This window comes from Carassius auratus, chromosome 31 (genome assembly GCF_003368295.1).
Source record: "Carassius auratus strain Wakin chromosome 31, ASM336829v1, whole genome shotgun sequence".
NCBI classification, from domain to species: domain Eukaryota; kingdom Metazoa; phylum Chordata; class Actinopteri; order Cypriniformes; family Cyprinidae; genus Carassius; species Carassius auratus.
The window spans coordinates 16,462,834-16,482,430 of NC_039273.1; the positions used below are offsets into that span (position 1 = coordinate 16,462,834).

A 19,597-nucleotide genomic window follows, 5' to 3' on the forward strand; every position below is an offset into this window, starting at 1 on the left:
AGGTTACATCTTTCTGAGTTATTGGGATTCATTTGGGGGATGGTTTGACAATAGAAGTCAAACAAACAGAGCTGAGGTGTGAACTGATCCTTGTTACAGGTCAGATGAGTGAGAGGAATTGAGGTTAGGGGGAGGACGGACAGGAAGAGAAGATACGCAGGAAGGAATAAGCGAGCAGCTTTCCACAGGTGTGCAACTGGCTGGCGACAGCACACTTACCTGGAGCTGTCCAGAAGAAAAGAGAGAAAAAGGACAGGCTATTCTCACCTAACTTTGCTGCAGGGCAAGAGGACAGGAGCAAAAGCTTTGTGCAAACAAGCCCCCCGTCACACCTTAGCATATCCTCATAACAAAGTCCATTCTGCTGCTGTCCGTGACGGCTTAGGATCATTTACTTCCAGCTTTAGCTCTGGGTAAAATATTAGGTCTGTGCTTAAAAGTTAAAGGCTCTGTTTTCCCAAACAGATAAATAGGTAAATAAATAAAAGCATCCATCAAACTGACAAAGAAAACGGCGGGGAATATTTTTGCATCATGTGAGAATGTTACACTTCAAGGCATGCATGAGTTCTCACTTACAACACCCACACTACAAAGCAATTGACCCGTTCCCGCTGTTATATAGAAGCAGTTCAGGTTGTAAAGATTATGATTTACTGTATATATAGTTTTAGACTAAACTAGAAAAACAGCTAAATATTTGAATGTGAATTTTAGATATGACATTTAACACAGTTGATTTTGTGGCATACTTTGTTTTGAATTTACACTTTTTTAATGAAATCTTAGACATGGAATATAACCATATTTGTGGAATATTTCGTAGTTTTTAAATATTTTTAATATATTTATAAAATTTTATGGCATTATTTAGTTTTAACGTTTGTAAAGTTAACCAATTTAATTGTTTTGTGGTGTATTTTATATATCAGTATAAGCTATAGTATAAACAGCAGATTGTTTAATAAAATAACACCTTACCTGGTTGATTTAGACATACAGTTTACAACTGATTTAGGCACACATTTTTTGATTTTGCAAAATCAAACATTTTTAATTAATGTAAAAATGTTTTTTTTTTTTTTTTTGTTCACATTCCACCTGATGAATATGAAAAAGATTAATGTGCATATAATAATATTCTCTGCATGGAAGGGCATTACAAGAATGCATAACCTAACCAACATATGCCTTTTACCATACTCCAAACTGACATTTACCCCTCTCTGGGCTCTCGTCTGATTCTCCTGTCGACGTGGAATGCAAACAGACATTCATCATCCGACTGTGTGTTCCGCTAACCCCCATGCTATGTGTCTTAGTGAGGGAAGAGAACTTCTTTTTGTTTTCATTTCCTTTCTCCTGTGGACAAGACTCGATTCTTTCAGCATCCCATTACTCTCTCCGGTGAGGTTTGCTCTGTTGTGATATGTTGGCTGGTCCAATGATGCATTTGAGAATTTTGTACACACTTTCATAATGTAGTGTGCAAAAGGAAAAGTCTGAAAATGCCAAAGGTCAGCTGTGAGCTTGAATATGTTGTTTTAAAGTGAAATATTTCGAGATAGAAACTCTTATCAGAATCACAGGATGTGACAGTCCAGCTGGCATTAGATCTCTCTTCTGTTTCATTTTTCTCTGCTTTCGAAAGGCTTCTGTGGTTAAAATCAAGGGCGAATAATCCTGCAGGTCTCTGATGACCCTGGGCCTCTTTTCCAAAGTTTTATTAAAATGATCTGCTTTGCTTGGAAAGCTAATGAACTCTTCTGTTTCCCTGAGATTTGAGACAGAGGCCATGGAGGATTTCCCAGGCACTTGGAATTACGGTCAACAAACCAAATGGAATTCACTAATGGTTCAAGGAAAACTTTGAAAAGAATAACAGACTAAAAATAGCCATACTACCCTTTAGATTGTTAAAGAATTAGTAATAAACCTTTCAAAATATTCATGTACTACTATGAATGGATGAAATATTGGGGACAAATCAATTCTGGATTAAAATGCATCATTGTGACCCACAACCTTCGAGAACTTTTTTGAATGCATATACTTCATTGTAAAGGAGATTTACAGCAATTCTTCCAAACTTTTTGATTAAACTGAAAATTCCCAGTGCTGAATGCTTGCTGTTGCTGTCATCTGTTCGCATGCTTTTGTCAGTCTCTGTACATTTCTCAATGCTTTCATTCTTTCGCAACAGTAATCCATATTTCTTCTGTTTTTGATCAAGTCATTTATCTTCAGGTTCAACTGCCTAATCAGGCTTTGGTGTTAGTTTATGCCAGGAACATTTATCAGCACTGCTAGCATCATCACAATAGGCACAAGCTCAGTATTAGTGTTTATATATAGGCTATATATTTGAGAATTCTAATATTTTACTTGGATATTTATGTCGGTTCACTCTGGGTCTCCTACTCTTGATGTTTAAACACAGAAAAACACTGGCACTTTTCAAATGAGAGAGAGAGAGAGACCTCGCGTTAATCTCAGCTGACTACATCAAATCAAAAGTTGCTTCATTTGAAATTGTTCTGAAAACACAGTTAGAGCCCCTAATGTAATTACAATCAGACACTGTCCAAGTTACACAGCTGTATTAGGTTACATCAAAACAGATGTACAAACAAGGATGTGTGGTAATTATAGAAAGGTGACAAATGATATGAAGCATGATATTTAATTCCCGCCAAAGAAAACATTTTCGCAAGCTAAATATGCGAAGTATCGCAAGTTAATGGAAATAGGTGCGAGTATGTTGTAATAGAAAGCAGCCAACTCCTCTCATGCTCATTAATTTGATGTGTTCACCGCATGCTTTCTCTTTTCCTTTTTGACAAGTCCTCGCACTCTTAATCAGAGCAATGAAATAGTGGCAACTATAACTATAACAATTTACTTCAGGAGAAACAATTACACTGTTCTGCTCTTGTACAGAGCTTCACATCAGAGGCTCCCTGTTTCATGTTCAACATAATATGAGTCTTCTAGAAGTCAATGTTCACCCAAACTTGTTCTTAACATTTACTCACCCTCATGTCTATATGACTTTATTTCTGATGTGGAACACGAAAGAAGATATTTTTTAAGTATGTCGGTAACCAAACCATGTGTTTTATACACACAAATGACTGGTGGAACCACCCAATGTGAACTAAACTAAATAAAAATGTCAAACATCTCATTTATTTTGGTCTCTCTTTATATTAAGGTCCAATTCTCGCTATTACCAAACCAGTAACTAAAAATTTTGCCTTAATAAATTCCTAGTTTTCTGCTTTTTAATAGTTAGTGAGATAGTTGTTAATTTTATGTATTGGGTAGGATTAGAGATGTAGAAAATGGTCATGCAGAATATGTGCTTTATAAGTACTAATAAACATCCATTTTGTTAATAAGCAACTAGTCAATAGTGAGTTTTGATCCCTGTACTAAAATGCTACTTATTTTATATTTACTGTAAAGTCATATATATATATATATATATATATATATATATATATATATATATATATATATATATATATATATATATATATAAACACTTGCTCAATTGGACAACTGGAACATTTTCCTTTTAAATTCATAAAGAATGATGTGAAGAGTCTGCCGCACTCTGCTTCTGATGAATCTACAGCCGTCTGATTTGTGGCTTCACCCTTCATAAACCACACTGTAAACACACAAAGTGAAGGCAGCTTTGCTTTGCAAGGTGCATCTTGTTTTACTCTTTGAGTTGTTTGCTCCATAAGATTCATTTATTTTTAGGAAACATGTGCTTCATCATTTCTCCTGCCCACTGGAGTGAGCGACTCCTTTGAAGATTTGATTTGTTAAATGAGCCATTTCGTTTTAATACAGTAAACCGCACTTAGATCATGCAAGTGTGTGGCGCTCTGCAAACTGTCAGCCACACCAGACCCTCGTCACCCCATTGGGTGGGCTGTTAATAGATCAGACATTTTTGGTTAGCTTGGAATCTTGGTTCAGTATTATATGAATGTTTCTGTTTATATGGATTGCTACGAACTAGCAAGTGAAAGAGAATGACATCAGTCTCTGATGGGATCCCAGGCAGCAAAACTTTAGCCAGTCAATCTAATTATGCCTTCAATGTGTGGTTGCCATGGGTTTATATACAAATAGACAAAATAAAGGGCTAATTTTATCCCCATCCTCATTAGGGTTCTGTCAAAAGCTAAGAAAGTTATTACTGAGTATGCTAGTAGAGATTATGCTTGCAGTGAGAGCTGTGTAGTGTCTCTGGTCACACTATTAAGCCTTCCACTTGAACATGTGTCTTGCATTGTCACAAAACTGTACTATTATTAACCACAAATAACCTCTTCTTTTGGGGATTTGAAAATATTGTTTTACATTACCTCACTTTTCTCATTAAATTTCCAAAAAACTACTACTTTTGCGGCTGGCTTCAATTAGAAGAGAATGTAGTGCATAAAAAGGATAAATTGGCAAAACGTTTGTTGACAAGAAGACATGGTGCTTGGAGTGAGATTCATAATTTCATCAAATGATAATGCTAATGCTTGCTATTGCGAAAGAAGAAGAAGAAGAAGAAAAACAAGAATATTTGTCTCAAAACTCCCTAATGTGAATTTAAGCAAAAACAGACACTCAAAAGATATCAGAAAAACACTCAGTGGTGTTTATAGTAAAGTTGCTCTCATTTTCTCTTCCCTTTATTAGCTTCAGAGCAGAAACTAAGCATTAGAAAACTGAGCCTGGGCTGAGCTGGCCATCCTCCAACAACACACAAATTACCCCACCGACTCTCAACATGATGTTTTTAATGGAGGAGAGGAGCTCAGACTTCAGACAGCAGCTTTATGGTAAACTATTGGCAGGGATCTAAACTTCTCACATCTGCTCCTCTATTAAAGCTGCCGTGTGCAGATCTCTTTCAAAATGGAATACATGCTCTCACCAAGCACTTCATTTTTGGCCTTTACTCTTTTCTATTTTTCGATAAATGTACATACAGGTATATATTATATACTGTAAATATACATAATGTCCCAATAATGCTCTAAAAATGACAAAAAAACATCATGAAAGTCCATTCTTGTATAATTGTTTCGAAAAGTGGAAGTGGAGTGACCAGGATATACTTTAAAAAGTCAACTTTTGAATTCCACAGGAAAAAAAAGAAGGTCATACAGGTTTGAAATGACATTAGAGTGAGTAAATAACAGAAGAAATGGAATGTATTTGGTACTTTTTAAGTTTTCTATGAAATCAGAACAACAACAACAAAAAATCTTCTGGTTTGTATATTAATAAACTCTTAGCTTGGTACTTCTTTTACCAGGGACATGGCAGAGTTGAGAGTGAGTGAATGAGGATAGGAAACAGTAGATCCATATCTACTCCAGGAATCTGGTGTAGTGCCACCACTTGACTGCTAAGTGGACAAGCACTTAAACACTCTCCAGACAGGCTCTTATCAGACAGCAGAAGCTCAAACATTTGAGAGACATACACCTGCGCTCCATGTGTTTTACGTTATTTACTCGTTGGCCCAGTCTATCTGATTTGGGCAGTTGTTGGTAGGATGCCATTCTCTCCAAGAAACAGCATTTTCTGTAAAGTACCACTGTACTGTAACAATTTTTTGAAGGCTTAAGTTGCAATAAAGTTTTAAGGTAATCAATATTATGCCAGATATGCTGTTCATTAAACCTAACTTTTACTGAACCTCGATAATTACTCGAGCAGGCAACCACTGCAACGAGATCAATGAGTCATGAGTACCCTCAATTTATGATCCGGTTACAAAGTCTTATATATATATATATATATATATATATATATATATATATATATATATATATATATATATATATATATATATATATATATATTGCAGCCGAAACCTCAGTATTTAGTTTTTTTTAAGACTCTTGATCATCCATTTCCATAAAGAATTTCTGGAAATGACCTGCGCCACATTTAAGGGTGTGAAGCTGTTTCATTTATTAAGAATTAGTCAGCTGAGCTGTTTATTGAATCTTTAGGGCGTTTTAATGCACATTTATAATGAGGAAAAAAATGTGGCAATTTTCTACATAATGGCATCTCCAAAGACAAGACATAAACTTGGCTTTAATGACAAGAGAGTGACACGAGACAGACATTTAGGGAGTGGATGTCTCTCTGCAGCGTTCCAACCGTGGGACTGGAACCTCACTTCACTGCTCTCAGCACAGGCTTGAAAGAAATAAAGTTTAAGCACAACTCTGTGCTTCATTACTCATACATATATATGAGTCAATTTAATCATTTAATGTGTTAAACATTTGACAGTGTATCACTTCTACAGTGCTGGTGGGGGGAAATGTAAATAAGTAGCAATGGACTCTTTGCAAATGTAGCTTTAATGTAACCACACATGGTGGGTATTTAAGAAAACGTACTTGAAAGGAGTTTTGACAAAAAGGCAATACAATCAGTTCACAAGCTTTAAGAAGCAGAGAGAGACGCTGAGCCATATGTCAGAGAAAGACCTCCCAAGAGGAAGGAAATGTGACAGACATTATTGGCACAAGCACAGTATTCTGATGAAAGCACATGTGATGGAAACATATTTTAAGGAAATGTGTTTTTTTTACAGATATTTATTTTGATATTATAGATATTTAGATATTTTTGCCAATTTGAATATTTATCGTAATACAGTGGTTCCAAAGCAATTGTAAAAGGAATAATTTCTTTCAACATAATTCACATGAGAAATAATATATATTGTGTTGATAAAAGACGAAAAAATAAGTTTTTGCTTAGAAAATAATAGCAAAAAAAAAAAAAAATTACTAGGTGACGGAACACCTGTGTGAACTCTAGAAAAATCACAGATAAAAAAGACTTAAATGTGCAGTCAATTCTGAAAAAAGGTTTGATATTTTTTTCAGGTTGATATTTTTAGCCAGTATGCTGACATTTTTAAGGTAGACTTCAGTGTCCAAAACTGTCCAGATACATTTAGGTGCTGTTCAGCGAGACTTTATCTTGATGCGCCCGGTCTTTATGTGCTTATGATCGGAGATAAATGCATAACAAGGAAAAGATTCTCAAGCCATTCAGTGTAAAATCACTGACCATCATACCGAGGTTTTGTGTTTTGAATTTGTATGTGTATGTGCATGCTCTTGTCACGAGACTGGTCACCACTTTCACAAAACACACAATGTCAACTGCTTCACCAATCTTCCCCCTCTTATTTCCCCAGACTTGGGCACTTAAAGCTACTTTTATAGTTTATCTGTGCTTTTGTATGTATGTACCGTTTGTATGTGCTTTTCTTTTATCTCTTTTCTTCTGTTCCTCACAGCCTGTGATTGCCATCCTGTGGGGGCCGCGGGCAAAACCTGTAACCAAACCACAGGCCAATGCCCCTGTAAAGACGGTGTGACGGGTATCACATGCAACCGTTGTGCTAAAGGCTACCAGCAGAGCCGATCGCCCATTGCCCCCTGCATAAGTATGTGGATCACTCAATGTCAAGATCTCTATTTTTTCCACTTCAATCCCCAATGAGCCATAATGCACTTACAAAGGTTTCTGTCCATGGAATGCTTGAAATACTGAGCTGAAACTCTTTTGAAGGACTGTAGGATCTATGTTTTATTGTTTTTATGGTCAAACATGAAAATCTGCAATGAAGTCACAATGGAATGACTTCTGGATTCTCACCTCCCATTCTTTAAGGAGTCTTAAAGCAACACTAAGTCAACTTTGGCGCTCTAGCGATTAATAAACAGAACTGCATGCATCCATTTTGAAAACAGAAAAAGTTAAATAGTGTTGCTTTAAGATTGCTTTTAAAGATTGCAAAAGTTTAAAAGTATATTCACTGCATGGTCATGAATGAAAAAGGTGGACACTGTGGTAATTAAACTGAAAATATTTAGTTTCTCTCATAATTGCAATAAAACATTTTCAATAGCCCATATCATTTAATCAGTATCTGAATCCATGCCAAGCTCAGTTTAACATGAGGAAGTCTTGGCTACACATAGCCTACTATTATGTCATCTTATTCAGAAGACCATAAATCAATAGGATGAAAATATTCATAACTCGTTCCCATGTCTAATCTAATGGTAATTCTTTATTGAACTCTACATTAAAGCACTTGATATGGTGCGTGTGCTTTTGTCCAAAGCCTAAAAGATTAAATGCTGTGTTTTGAATTGTTTTAAGATTTGATAAGTCATCCAAAATAAGTAACATTACAGAGCGATATCATTATTTAAGCCTTGTTTACTGGCCGAAACACCATAAAAGTAACAACAACAAAAAAACATGTTTTGGCTCCGTGCAATTTCTTAGGGTCACAGTTCAACAAGAGCAAAAAAACATTTCTGAACCCCACCACACGATGAAGATCATTCATGATTTATTGTATTAATTTATTTTTAAATTATTTTTTAAATCAGAAGACTTGATTCTTTCTTCCTTCAAATGGCTCTTTTATTTATTTTTTCTGTACTCGTCCACCAGCTCACAGGGCACATGAGCACTCTTATCACCTTCTTCATATTTCTCTTAGTACGCTCAAGCTGTTTCAGTCCTCTTTTTGTTCTGTCCTCATGGCATTAACTGCCTTTTCTTCCTGAATATTTATGTTCCAATATAGCAAAGGACCATTCTTCTTATTATTTATTTTTACCACTTTTATGAATGCAATCACTTTGCTCAAAAGGTCTTTCATTACACATGGTTTTACTGAGGGTAAACTTCCCTCCATTCATGAAAAGATCATGGAAGGAAGAATGAAAGAATCAAGTCTTGGACATGTACTGTATCTCACTGTATTTCATAACGGCAAAAGAGAGATACAAATGGATTTCTAATGTTAAACCAGTATCTTCAGAGTTTAAATGATTCAAATTAGTAGCAATAAATTGTCTGTATAATCTAATATTTATTTTTATATTGATCCTAGATTGTATTTATTGTTTAATTTTAATTTAACTTATGTTTATGTATTTATTTATTTTGTTAACTGTGCTCTCTTTTTTTTTTTTTTTACAGAAATTCCTATTGCTCCACCAACTACCACTGCAAGCAGCACAGAGGGACCTTCAGGTTAGTTAACTGATCTTAGTCTCATATGAAAAACATATTGTTTAAGCAAGAATATATCTGATGTCAGAAACTAAAGGAGATCTTAGACCGAATTGCTAACTATTAAAAAAATATATATATAAAGGTTCCTTTTGAATCATGTTTAGATAGGCCACTTGTATGTGTCTTATAGTGATGACTGAGAACTCGTTTTTATTGGGGGCTCAGTCTTTATTGAGTTACTGATTTTAAGAATTGGGTTTAATTCACCCTAAACTCATTATGGAAGAGGGACTGCAGAAAATCTTTTTAGGGGCATCCATTTTTACAGTTACAGTACATCCCTAGACGTGTTTGTTCTTGCCGCAGATGTTTTATAAATGTCTAAAAGTAAACAGAATGTCAGACTTAACTTCCATGCCTGCCAAACTTAGCATCAGACAGTAAAACACTGTCTGCAAATATACAAATGCTCTCCTAAAATTTCTTGCAATTACGAACTAAGTGTCTCCTAAACAGATGTTTAATTTCCTACGTTGTCTTCCCTGAGCCATCAGTTTCCTTTTTTTTTTTTTTTTTTTTTTACATCGAGAGTGAACATGCTTTAGTTTGCCCGTATGGACAAGATTTTGTTGATTTTGTCATTCTCACAGACAGGAATTCTGGCGTGCTAGAAATCTTTGCAGCTGTTGGTTGATCGCCGTAGACCTCTAATGCTTTACTGACAGATAAGATTGACAGCAGAGCTGCTGGTATTCTCTCTGTCGTAGACCTCATTTAATTCTTCTCTGAGATATTTTCTCTACCCCCACATTTTTCTTCTACCGTCTTTTTATTCTCTCTACATTTCTTCCTCCTTTGTCCTAAAATACCAACAGTACTCACTCTCACTAGCCCATCTGAAACCAATTCTGTGTTTCATGGTAGTTTGGCTCTTGCCAAATGTCAGAACTGCACCGTGAAAATGGACTTTCTTTAACGGACTATCAATGATTTGAGATAGAGGGTGTTATGACCCATGCAAAATAAACAAATAGGCAAAGTGGAGGGAAAAGTTTAACCCATTCACCACAATGTGTTTCCATTTGCCATGGCCTGACCCTAAAGCATATGGCAGCACGTGTAAAACTAAACTTTCATTATGCTTGACTTAGAATCTATTTATTCTTTATATTTTATATTAGTATGAAAATTATTATGTATCAAATATTATTTAGTATTTCATTAATTTTGTAGTTTTTTTTTTTCACCATTCTTCATCTCAGGGGTAGACAATGTCGGTCCTGCAGTGCCGATGTACTACAAAGTTTAGTTCCAACCCTAAAAAAAGCCTTGCCTGCCTGTAGCCCCTGTAATTCTTGATTAGCTTGTTCAAGTGTATTTGCTGTAATAAACAAACAAACATTATTTTACATATACTGCACATTATTGTTTCTCTGAAAGTTGTCTTTCTGAAAGGCATCGTTTTTTTACAAAACTCATCGTTCTGAAAAGCACAATGTGCTCTGATTGGCCAGTTATCCAGTGCGTTGTGATTGGATGAATACCTCAAGTGTGTGAAGGAAATGCCACGCCCCTTACCATACTGTGATGTCTTGTCCCGGTGCGATGAGACAAAACCAATAAAACCCGCATTTGAATCATCAGTAGCAAATGTATATGATCATATCTATATTTTAAAAATATGAAAACGTACTTACAGGCTGTGAGTCAGCATTATTTGTCAGAACACTGGCATTGTAGGCTGCTCTAAAATGCATTGCATACATCTGAATATTTGGGTTGAACTGTTCTCGAACAGTGTTGTAAATACAACGTAACCACTGATTTCTAGTTGTGTCCTCTTTTGGAAGACCAAACAAAGTATTTTTGCTTTCACAACGAAACACAGTGTCTCCACGACATGGCGGCGATGGCAATAATACTACAGCGAGAATAAAAGTTACGCTTTCTTTCTTTGCATGAACATTTGGGTGGTGTTATGTAAATCTTCTCACACAGTGATGTAGACATGTGGGGGCGTATTTAAAAGAGGTGTTTTAGGAGGGTGTGGACGAGTCTTAACTTTTATAAAGAATATCTCTTTGGGTTTGAGAGTTTAGTCTTTGCAACTTTAGGGATCTTATCTGTTCACAAACAGCTTGTAACACCCAAAGAGAAAGAAAGACTTGAAATTGCATCATATGACCCCTTAAAAAAACAATATACTATATATATATTTTTTATATGTAATATTAACATATCACCACCAGTTTTCACATTTTAGCTGTTTTTTTGTTTTTGTTTTTAATGGAAATACTAATATGATGCAGCTATCATGTTTGTTTGCTTGCTTTTTGTTTCTGTATGACTAAAATTAGAAATAATTTCTGAAGTTTAGTTTAAACAATTAAGGTGAAATTAATTATATTGTCAGACAATTTATAAAATACACCATTTCTAATCACTTAATGGGATATGTTTGGCAAGTTATATTTCAAAATCAACATATTTAAAAAAAAAAAAGTAATTTATTTGCAAAGATGGCATGACCTTTAATTCAGTCAGCGGGGGCGCTGCTGATTTTGACCCCTTAAACGCTCGACCCATCTGGTTTTCAGAGCAACCCTCCATGAAAAAAGCAGCATTCCAAATCAAGCTGATGGAGAGGTGGAGCACAGGACAGACATATTTGAGTGCCCCCATCAAAATGGATGCTGCAGACCACCCACACATCTTTCTATGGGACCGCATATATTATACCTCCACTCCAGGCCCAAAGCACACCTCGGGAAAGTGCAATACAGCAGAAAAATATGACCTCATCCAATAGATGATTGCAAACAGATCAGGGCACCTCCACCCTTCTCTTTAGCAGTTGCCCACTCAGACGGAGAAAGACTGCGAATGAGAGAGAGAACCTGTACGTTCTTGTACAGAAGGGTGGGCCAGGCAGCTGTGTAGCAGGTGTCTATGAGAATGAAACAGGGGAATGGCAAGACTACAGAAGAAAAGTCAAGGGAGAAGAAGGATATTAATATGTCTTCAACACTGCCACATGGAGGGGAGGAATGCATTGCGAATACCTCCGATTGCTCGGCTCAGACAAAACACATATTGTGTGGCAAGGTCATGCATGGTGTGAGTCACCACTCCCAAGACCCCTGCATAATCCCTCAGACACACACTCATCTACGACTGACTGATGCCTCTACAAACCTGCATTAGGAGATCAGCGCCTGTTGTTTTTACAGTCATTATTTGAATGGATGTGTAGATGTTCAGATGTTTTACCCTGGGGACTGCTCAAAAATATATATATATCACATAACCAGTTAAAATGATATCTGTATCTGTATTTACTCACCCTCATGTTGTTTCAAATGCATATAATCGTTTTAAAAAAAACAGTTTGAATAATAAAAATGAAAGTGATTAGGAACTGGAACCGTCAAACTCCAAAAATGGCAAAAAAGCATTATGACTACTGTATGTGCATTATAATACATTTGTTTGTAAATAGTTTTGCATGGAAAAACAAAACAGAAATTTATCACTGAAATCAAATTGCATTCACTGAAAACTGGCCTTTATATCCCTGAATGGTATATTCGTACCTTAACTATGAGACGGTAGTTTACCCGATACCATGCTTTGTTTCTGACAGGAAAGAAAGATAGTCGTACAGTGACACAGGGATGAGTAAATAATGACAGAATTTTCATTTTTAGGTGAACTATCCCTTTAAAAATGTCACCCTTTTAAGACCGAATGGTCTCCATAGAATTTAACGAGGCTCCTAGTGATCATGAAAGGAATGAACAAAAAAGGGGAGTGAAAGATTGGAATTGGAGAGAGACAGAAAGAGAGTGAATAGTGTTGAACCAGTGTCTCATCAGGAATGCAAAGCTCTCGTCTAATTTCAAGCTGGCCTCTCCTCTCTCCGATTTCGCATTGTCAGATTTCGAGTGTTGTCGCTGGGGCTTCATTTACAGTAATGAAGTTGATTTCCACTCAGTCTCTCCCTATCAAAGCGATGCTACCGTGACCAAAACAAACCCTGATTTAAAACTGCACGCACTGTCTGGTCGGTTTCTTTAAACCATTGCCAGAGTTCGAAGACAGCTATTTTTCTCTCAAAGTCCTGAATAGAACTTAAAGAACGAGAAGGATATTTTGAGAGGTTGAGAGGGAAGGAGAGAAAAAAAAGCAGTTCCCTTTGGAACAGACCCAGCTTGCCCATAGAGTCCCTGCCCCAGTGGGAGCTTGGGGCTCTGGCTATAATCTAATTACATGCTTTATTTGCAGCAATTTGTTTCTCAATCAGTCTCATTCGCACAGAGAAAGCCTTCCCCCTGTGCGCTCATTCGCACCACATTTTTACAGTTCCCAGACCTGAGATGCGCCCATTAGCATTGTCCATCCCATCAGAGGTCCGACTGGAAACAGACCTCAGGTCGGCTTTAGGCTCTTTTTGCTAACAACAGAGTACAGTGTCTGGCCGTCCTCAAGCGCCAAAAGACCCAGCAGGTTAGATTGTCAGTGTTAGATGTCAAGGCTTTTCAGAAGTGCTGAGTGATGCTGAATAGCACAGACTCATTAGGCGAAAAGTTGTTCTCCGCCGAATCTCCAGACCGACAACTTCCCTCGACATCTAGCGACGGAGAGAATCCGTCCCCAAATGTCTCCCCACAGGGGTCCCCACAGTCAGCATGTAACCGGTGCCCTCCACTCATTCTTCAGTGTCAAACAAGCCTCACATTCAAACTTACACGCAGCTTTCTTTTAGTCACTGGCACCGCCAAGAGCGCCACTGGACCTGGTGCCAAAAATCTCTCGTACACCGCTTTCGCTTGAAAAGACGGCAGGAAAAACATCCATTAAGGTGACACTGGTCTCTGTGGGAGCATCATGACGGGACGGCAAGCTAACCCTACTTCCCCTAACTCAAGAGGGGGCACAATGAGAACATTTGTCCTTGCTGCGGGGGACGAGATGTTTAAATAGGAATCTCAGGGTGCTCATCACCTCCTTAAAGGAGAGCTAATGAGAAACGATGGCTTTCAAAGGGAAGTATCGTGATGGCATTAAACGGGGTTATAGGAAAACAAAGCAGTTGCTCTATAGTCTTCATTTAAATGCAAATGAGGCTGCCACACTATGGACTCTCAATTTCATTTCGGTTACAGTTTCTCTGCCATTTCCAATCTACAGTGTGCGCGCTTTGACTCGCCCCAACCCCACCTCGGAGTCCCTCGTGCAACCACTTCGGTGCGACTACTTTCACGGGCATTCTTTGCTGATTCCTTCGTTGCCCGGGCAACCTCATTCACACGGAGAGAATAGCGAGTCCAAAAGAAAGTAAAAGGCAGGCATGGAGCGAGGGTCGGCCGAAACAATGAAGTTTGTTCATATGCAGGCGAGCTGAAAGGGTTTTTTTTTTTTTCTCCCCCTCCTCTGTCTTCTCATTCCATCCATCCACTAAAGAAGGCCATGACAGTGTGTGGGGCGTAAGGGGAACGGCAAGAGAAATCTTCTCTATTTAAACATCTGCATGCTGGAAAGAGTTTTGTTTTTTAATTAATCATGTCCGTGTACAGTTGAATTCTTTATCTAGTTTTGCCAAAAAGTCCTGCAATCTGAACCAAATCTCTTGCGCTTCTTGACCGAAACGCTACATTTCTTCTTTATTTTTAAACACAACAAGTTTTTTAAATGCTTTATGCGCTGCTAATTTCCCCCCTGACCTCCCTTTGTCCTCGGACAACCCTTGCTCCCCCTTCACTGCCACCTCCCTGAGTGCCGAACCAATAAATGCCAAAGGTTGAAATGGTCTTTAGGGGTTGCGTGGGGGAGGGCGGCATTAGGGCAGACGTACGGGGTGAGTTGACAGGACCGGGAGGGAAGAGTCGTGATTCAAAAAGCCCTAATCAGGCCCATCATGGCACTGACAGTGGAGACAAGGGTGAGAAATTAGCATGGAGCTGAAAAAGAAAAAAAAAAAAAAATTTGCTGGGTGGCACAATACGCTTGGCCTCAGAAGGCTCCCATCAGAGCAGGGGAGGGTCCAGACATCCAGAGAGCAGAACGAGAGGGACCTTTTGTCTCCTGCTTTTCTAAGGAGCAAAAGACACTTTGCTGAATGCCTCACAAGCACTATTACAGCCTCACAATGCAACTGGGCAGATGGGTGTCACAACAGGCCGGGGCGTTAGGATAGATGTGTAGTTTGCAGAAGTAGTTTGACAATGTTCTCTCTTTTACATTCTTTAATTGTGCTGTTTTGCCCCTTCCTTTCTTCTTTCAACTTCCAATTTCAGACTGTGAATCCTACTGCAAGGCTTCCAAAGGCAAGCTGAAGATCAATATGAAGAAGTACTGCAAGAAAGATTACGGTGAGTGAGAGAAGCGCGCTCCCACATTTATGCAGGTGGCTCAAATCCTTGCCCTCGGAAAGATTTTTATTCTTTAATTCCCTTGAGCCCCTTCAGTGTTGGTATATTGTAGTGATGGCTTACTTAGGGCTTTCAAGAAGAAAGTCAAAGGATCAAACAGGAGGAAAGGCTATCAGTGAGGGGTTTAGTGGAGGCTGCGTTGACGGACAGCCCAGCAGGTATTTGAGCCCAAAGCGGATCAAGCTATGGCAGTGTGACGGGCAGAAGGGACTGGAGTGCTCACAGATATCCTCATTAAGGGAAGCGCATGTCCCTGTTCTGCATTCCTCGGGGCAGCAGGCCCTCTCTTGTCCATGAAAAGGAGCAGATGTGCAGCCCCTCTCCTACAGAGGTGGGCCGTTTCATCAGTCAAGCGAGACCCTGTGCAACTTAAAGAGCTTAGCAGATTTAATGACAGCCAGAGCATTTCAACAGCTCTTTTGATTCATTTCAGGCAGCATAGGTCATTTATTGATGGGGAATAAAACACGATATAGATGATATGAGCATAGGTATAATTGTAATATTTATGTTATCTTTGTATTAATGTTTTTCCCCAAGGTTTACATTTTTTTTTTTTTTTCAAGAAAAGTTTTAATGTTAATTACTTAAATTAAATAAGTAATACTTTACTCACACACTGAATAGATGCGAGGGTACACATATTAATCGTAAATATATCTTCAATATGAGAAGTTTTTGCAGATATTGTATTTTATGAATTTATAAATATCATGTTTTGGCGAAATGTTAGCATATGACACTTTACAAACTGAACTAAACTAATAATAATAATAATAATAATAATAATAATAATAATAATAATAAAAGAAATCTGATATTCTTAGAGACTTAATATAATTTTGTTCAACATTATTTTGTTTTTCAAGCATTACTAAGGATTGTAGCCCCCCCCCAAAAAAATAAATAAATAAATAAATAAAATAAAATAAAACAAAAAAAAAAAAAAAGAAAAAAGAAAGAAAGAAAAAAAGAAAATGCATTTTGATAAGACCTTTGTTCTGTTACAGTATGTTTATAACAGAAATTCATTATGATATCAGGAAAGTTGTATCACCCTGATGCTTTTTTACTTTATGCTCTCCAAAACATCTAAATTATTTTAATTTACAATAAAAAAAAAAAAAAAATCATAGAAGAGGCTTCACTGACAGGCTGTGTACTTGTAAAAATGCGACGTGATAAATGCAACAATAATTGAAAACTGCATTTCACCTAAAGACGTGATTTGATACATAAAAGGAACTGTAGCCTTAAACAACACTTTTATATATAAAAAATATTATATAGTGTGCTTTATGCTCAAACAGACCTCTCAAAAAAATCAGTAACACTGGAGGTAAAAACACAGGGGATCCCCACAGTGTAGAGAAGAGGTCTGGCACACATTGGAAGCCGTATCTTACGTGATGAATACTCAATGCCATCACCTCCTGCAGACCGGCTTTAAATGTTCTCCTTTCTACACCGCCATTACTCATTTAAGACTCATTTAAGAATTTATCCAGATAATATGGTCCCCTGCTGACTTCAATTTACAGTTGTCCTCAGTTATGGAGAGCTGGCCGGCTCTGTCTTTACACAAAAGTGAACAACCTAGGATAAACTCCCACATTCTGAGCATTAAACCTAATCCACTTTCCTTCTGCCTACTCGAGCATCAGGGGGGCTTTATGCTACAGCAGCATGGGGGGAAATGGCTGTAAATGGTATTGAACTTGAAGATGGGAGTCATTTAACAGACTTATAGTGAATCGGGCCCTTCGTGGCATGATATTTACAGCCTTGTGCCTCACTGGCACATTACCCATAAAACACCACAGGAATCCTGAGTACAGCTTGGCCTCCACAGGCTGTGACATGTACTAGTCACTGGAATGACTTCCACCTATCCAAATAGTGACAGTGACATAAAGGTTTATGCATTCAATTTAATTTGTGATGATTTTTTGGTGTAAGTAAAGGAATTAAAAGAAAAAAAAGAAAATCTGTCATCATTTTCAATACTCACCCTTCAGTGAATTTTTGTAGAACACAAAAGGTGAATTTGTGATGAAAACCAAGTTAATAAGACTTAAGGTCCGTTTACACCAAGCAAGATAACTATAAAGATATAGATCTAAAAATCGTTCTCAATATTAAAGAATAGCAGAGTCCACACTACAACTATAACGATAAAGGCATAGAGAAACGGTATCGTTGGAATCATTTTCAGAACGATTTTTTTCCAGCTGATGAACGATACAAACATTGACATCCAATCAGAATCCATCCTGCTATAACGAGCTCGACGATTTAAAGCGGCAGATGCAGGTGCGCTCAGAATAAACAGACGATATCGTTCGCTGGTTTGGACGCTAATAACGTTATCTTCATAGTTATATTTATAGTTATCGTTCTTGGTGTGAACGGGGCTTTAAACACAAAAATCTATCAAAGTGTTTCTCTGTTCTATATTTTAAGCTTTCTGAAGTCATAACAATTTAGAGTGGGAAACTGATAAACATTTGGTCTTTCCTGGTAACCTTCCTCTCCAGTAAGCTGTGAACTAGGGTTGCGCAATTAATCACATTTTTAATCGCAATTACAATTATGGATGCCACAATTACGTAATCGGTCAAAGCAGCAATTAATCATTCAAAGTCCACTTGTTATTTTGCACGCTTAAGATATGTTTTTCTTTCTACGTTATCTTAAGGGTTTTTCCATTGTTTTAGTTTTAGTATAACATTATAATACCATTCATATTTTAACTTTAAAGGTGCTGTAGGGAACTTTTGTAAAAAAATATTTTTTACATATTTATTAAACCTTTTTATTATGTCCTGTCAGTAGAATATGAGACAGATAATCTGTGAAAAAAAATCAAGCTCCTCTGGCTCCTCCCAGTGGTCCTATTGCCATTTGCAGAAACTCCATCGCTCCCGGTAAAAAATAACCAATCAGAGCTGGCGTCCGTAACTTTGTTTGTGTTCAAAATGTAGAAAAATGTATATAATAAGCGAGTACACCATGAATCCATTTTCCAAACCGTGTTTTTGGCTTGTCCTGAATCACTAGGGTCACCTTTGTGATTCTTTATAGACATAAACAGAGAGAAGTAGCTCCGGCTACAATGTTCTTCCGCAAGACGCAAGCAGTTCTGTTTATTAAGCGCTAGAGCGTCAAAAGTTCCCTACCGCAGCTTTAAATTATAAAAAAAAAAAAACAATCTGATCCGAGGCTTAATGCTGTAGAAAAGCACAAAAGTTTTTTTTCAGTTAGAGTGTTTTCAGCTTGTTTATTTTCATATAAAAATACAGCATGCAGTTCAATCAATGGTATAAACATCATTCAGTGTAAATTGTAATTAATTGTAAATCGTAATTTATAATCGCAATTACAATTTCAAGGGAATAATCAACAATTTTTCTCATAATCATTCAGCCCCTGTGTGAACTGCTGTGAATCACTGAGGAAGTGAGTTTGAGAGACAGAAGGTGCTTTTCTAGAACAATTCATTCAGAACGGTCGCGTGAACTGGATTAAGCAGAGCCAAAAGAATGAGCAGCTCTTGAGTTGCACATTGCCGTGTTTCTTAGGAACAAGCTAAGGAGAGCTAGACTGGATATCAAAAATTTTTGTGAACTATTTAAATTTCATTTACTTCCACAAAGCTATTGTTTGGCATAAGACCATTTGGAATATTATTAACAATTCAGATGAACCACTTTAAATAACTCATTTATTTTCTTTATATGGAAGAGAACTGCAAGAATATTCTTCAAAAAACTGTGTTCCACAGTAGAAACAAAGTCATACAGTTACAGAAGCATTTAGTTTGTTCTCATCTCTTTTTTTTTTTTTTTGGATATCCTGGCACCTGATGCAAATGAGAAGTTGAAACTTAGTCTAGTGGGAAGCTGTGTGGGGCAAGTTCTAAACTGATTCCTGTAAATGTGAAAAGGGATCCCTGCAATGGTAATGAAGGAAACTTGTGAAAAACGTTAATTCTAACCTTAAAATACTGAGGAAAGTATGTGCAGAGACAGATAAATAGATAAATACATCACATGCAATTAACTTGCATGATA

At 37.2% G+C, this 19,597-nt stretch overlaps 1 protein-coding gene across 1 annotated transcript in view; it reads left to right on the plus strand.

Moving 5' to 3' along the window:
- LOC113050674 (netrin-1-like) overlaps positions 1-19,597 on the plus strand; it is a 54,674-nt gene that overhangs the window by 31,276 nt on the left and 3,801 nt on the right. The window contains exons 3-5 of the mRNA XM_026213886.1: positions 7,352-7,501; positions 9,058-9,111; positions 15,390-15,464. Coding sequence (XP_026069671.1) covers positions 7,352-7,501; positions 9,058-9,111; positions 15,390-15,464 — 279 coding nt within the window. The remainder of the gene's footprint in view (positions 1-7,351; positions 7,502-9,057; positions 9,112-15,389; positions 15,465-19,597) is intronic.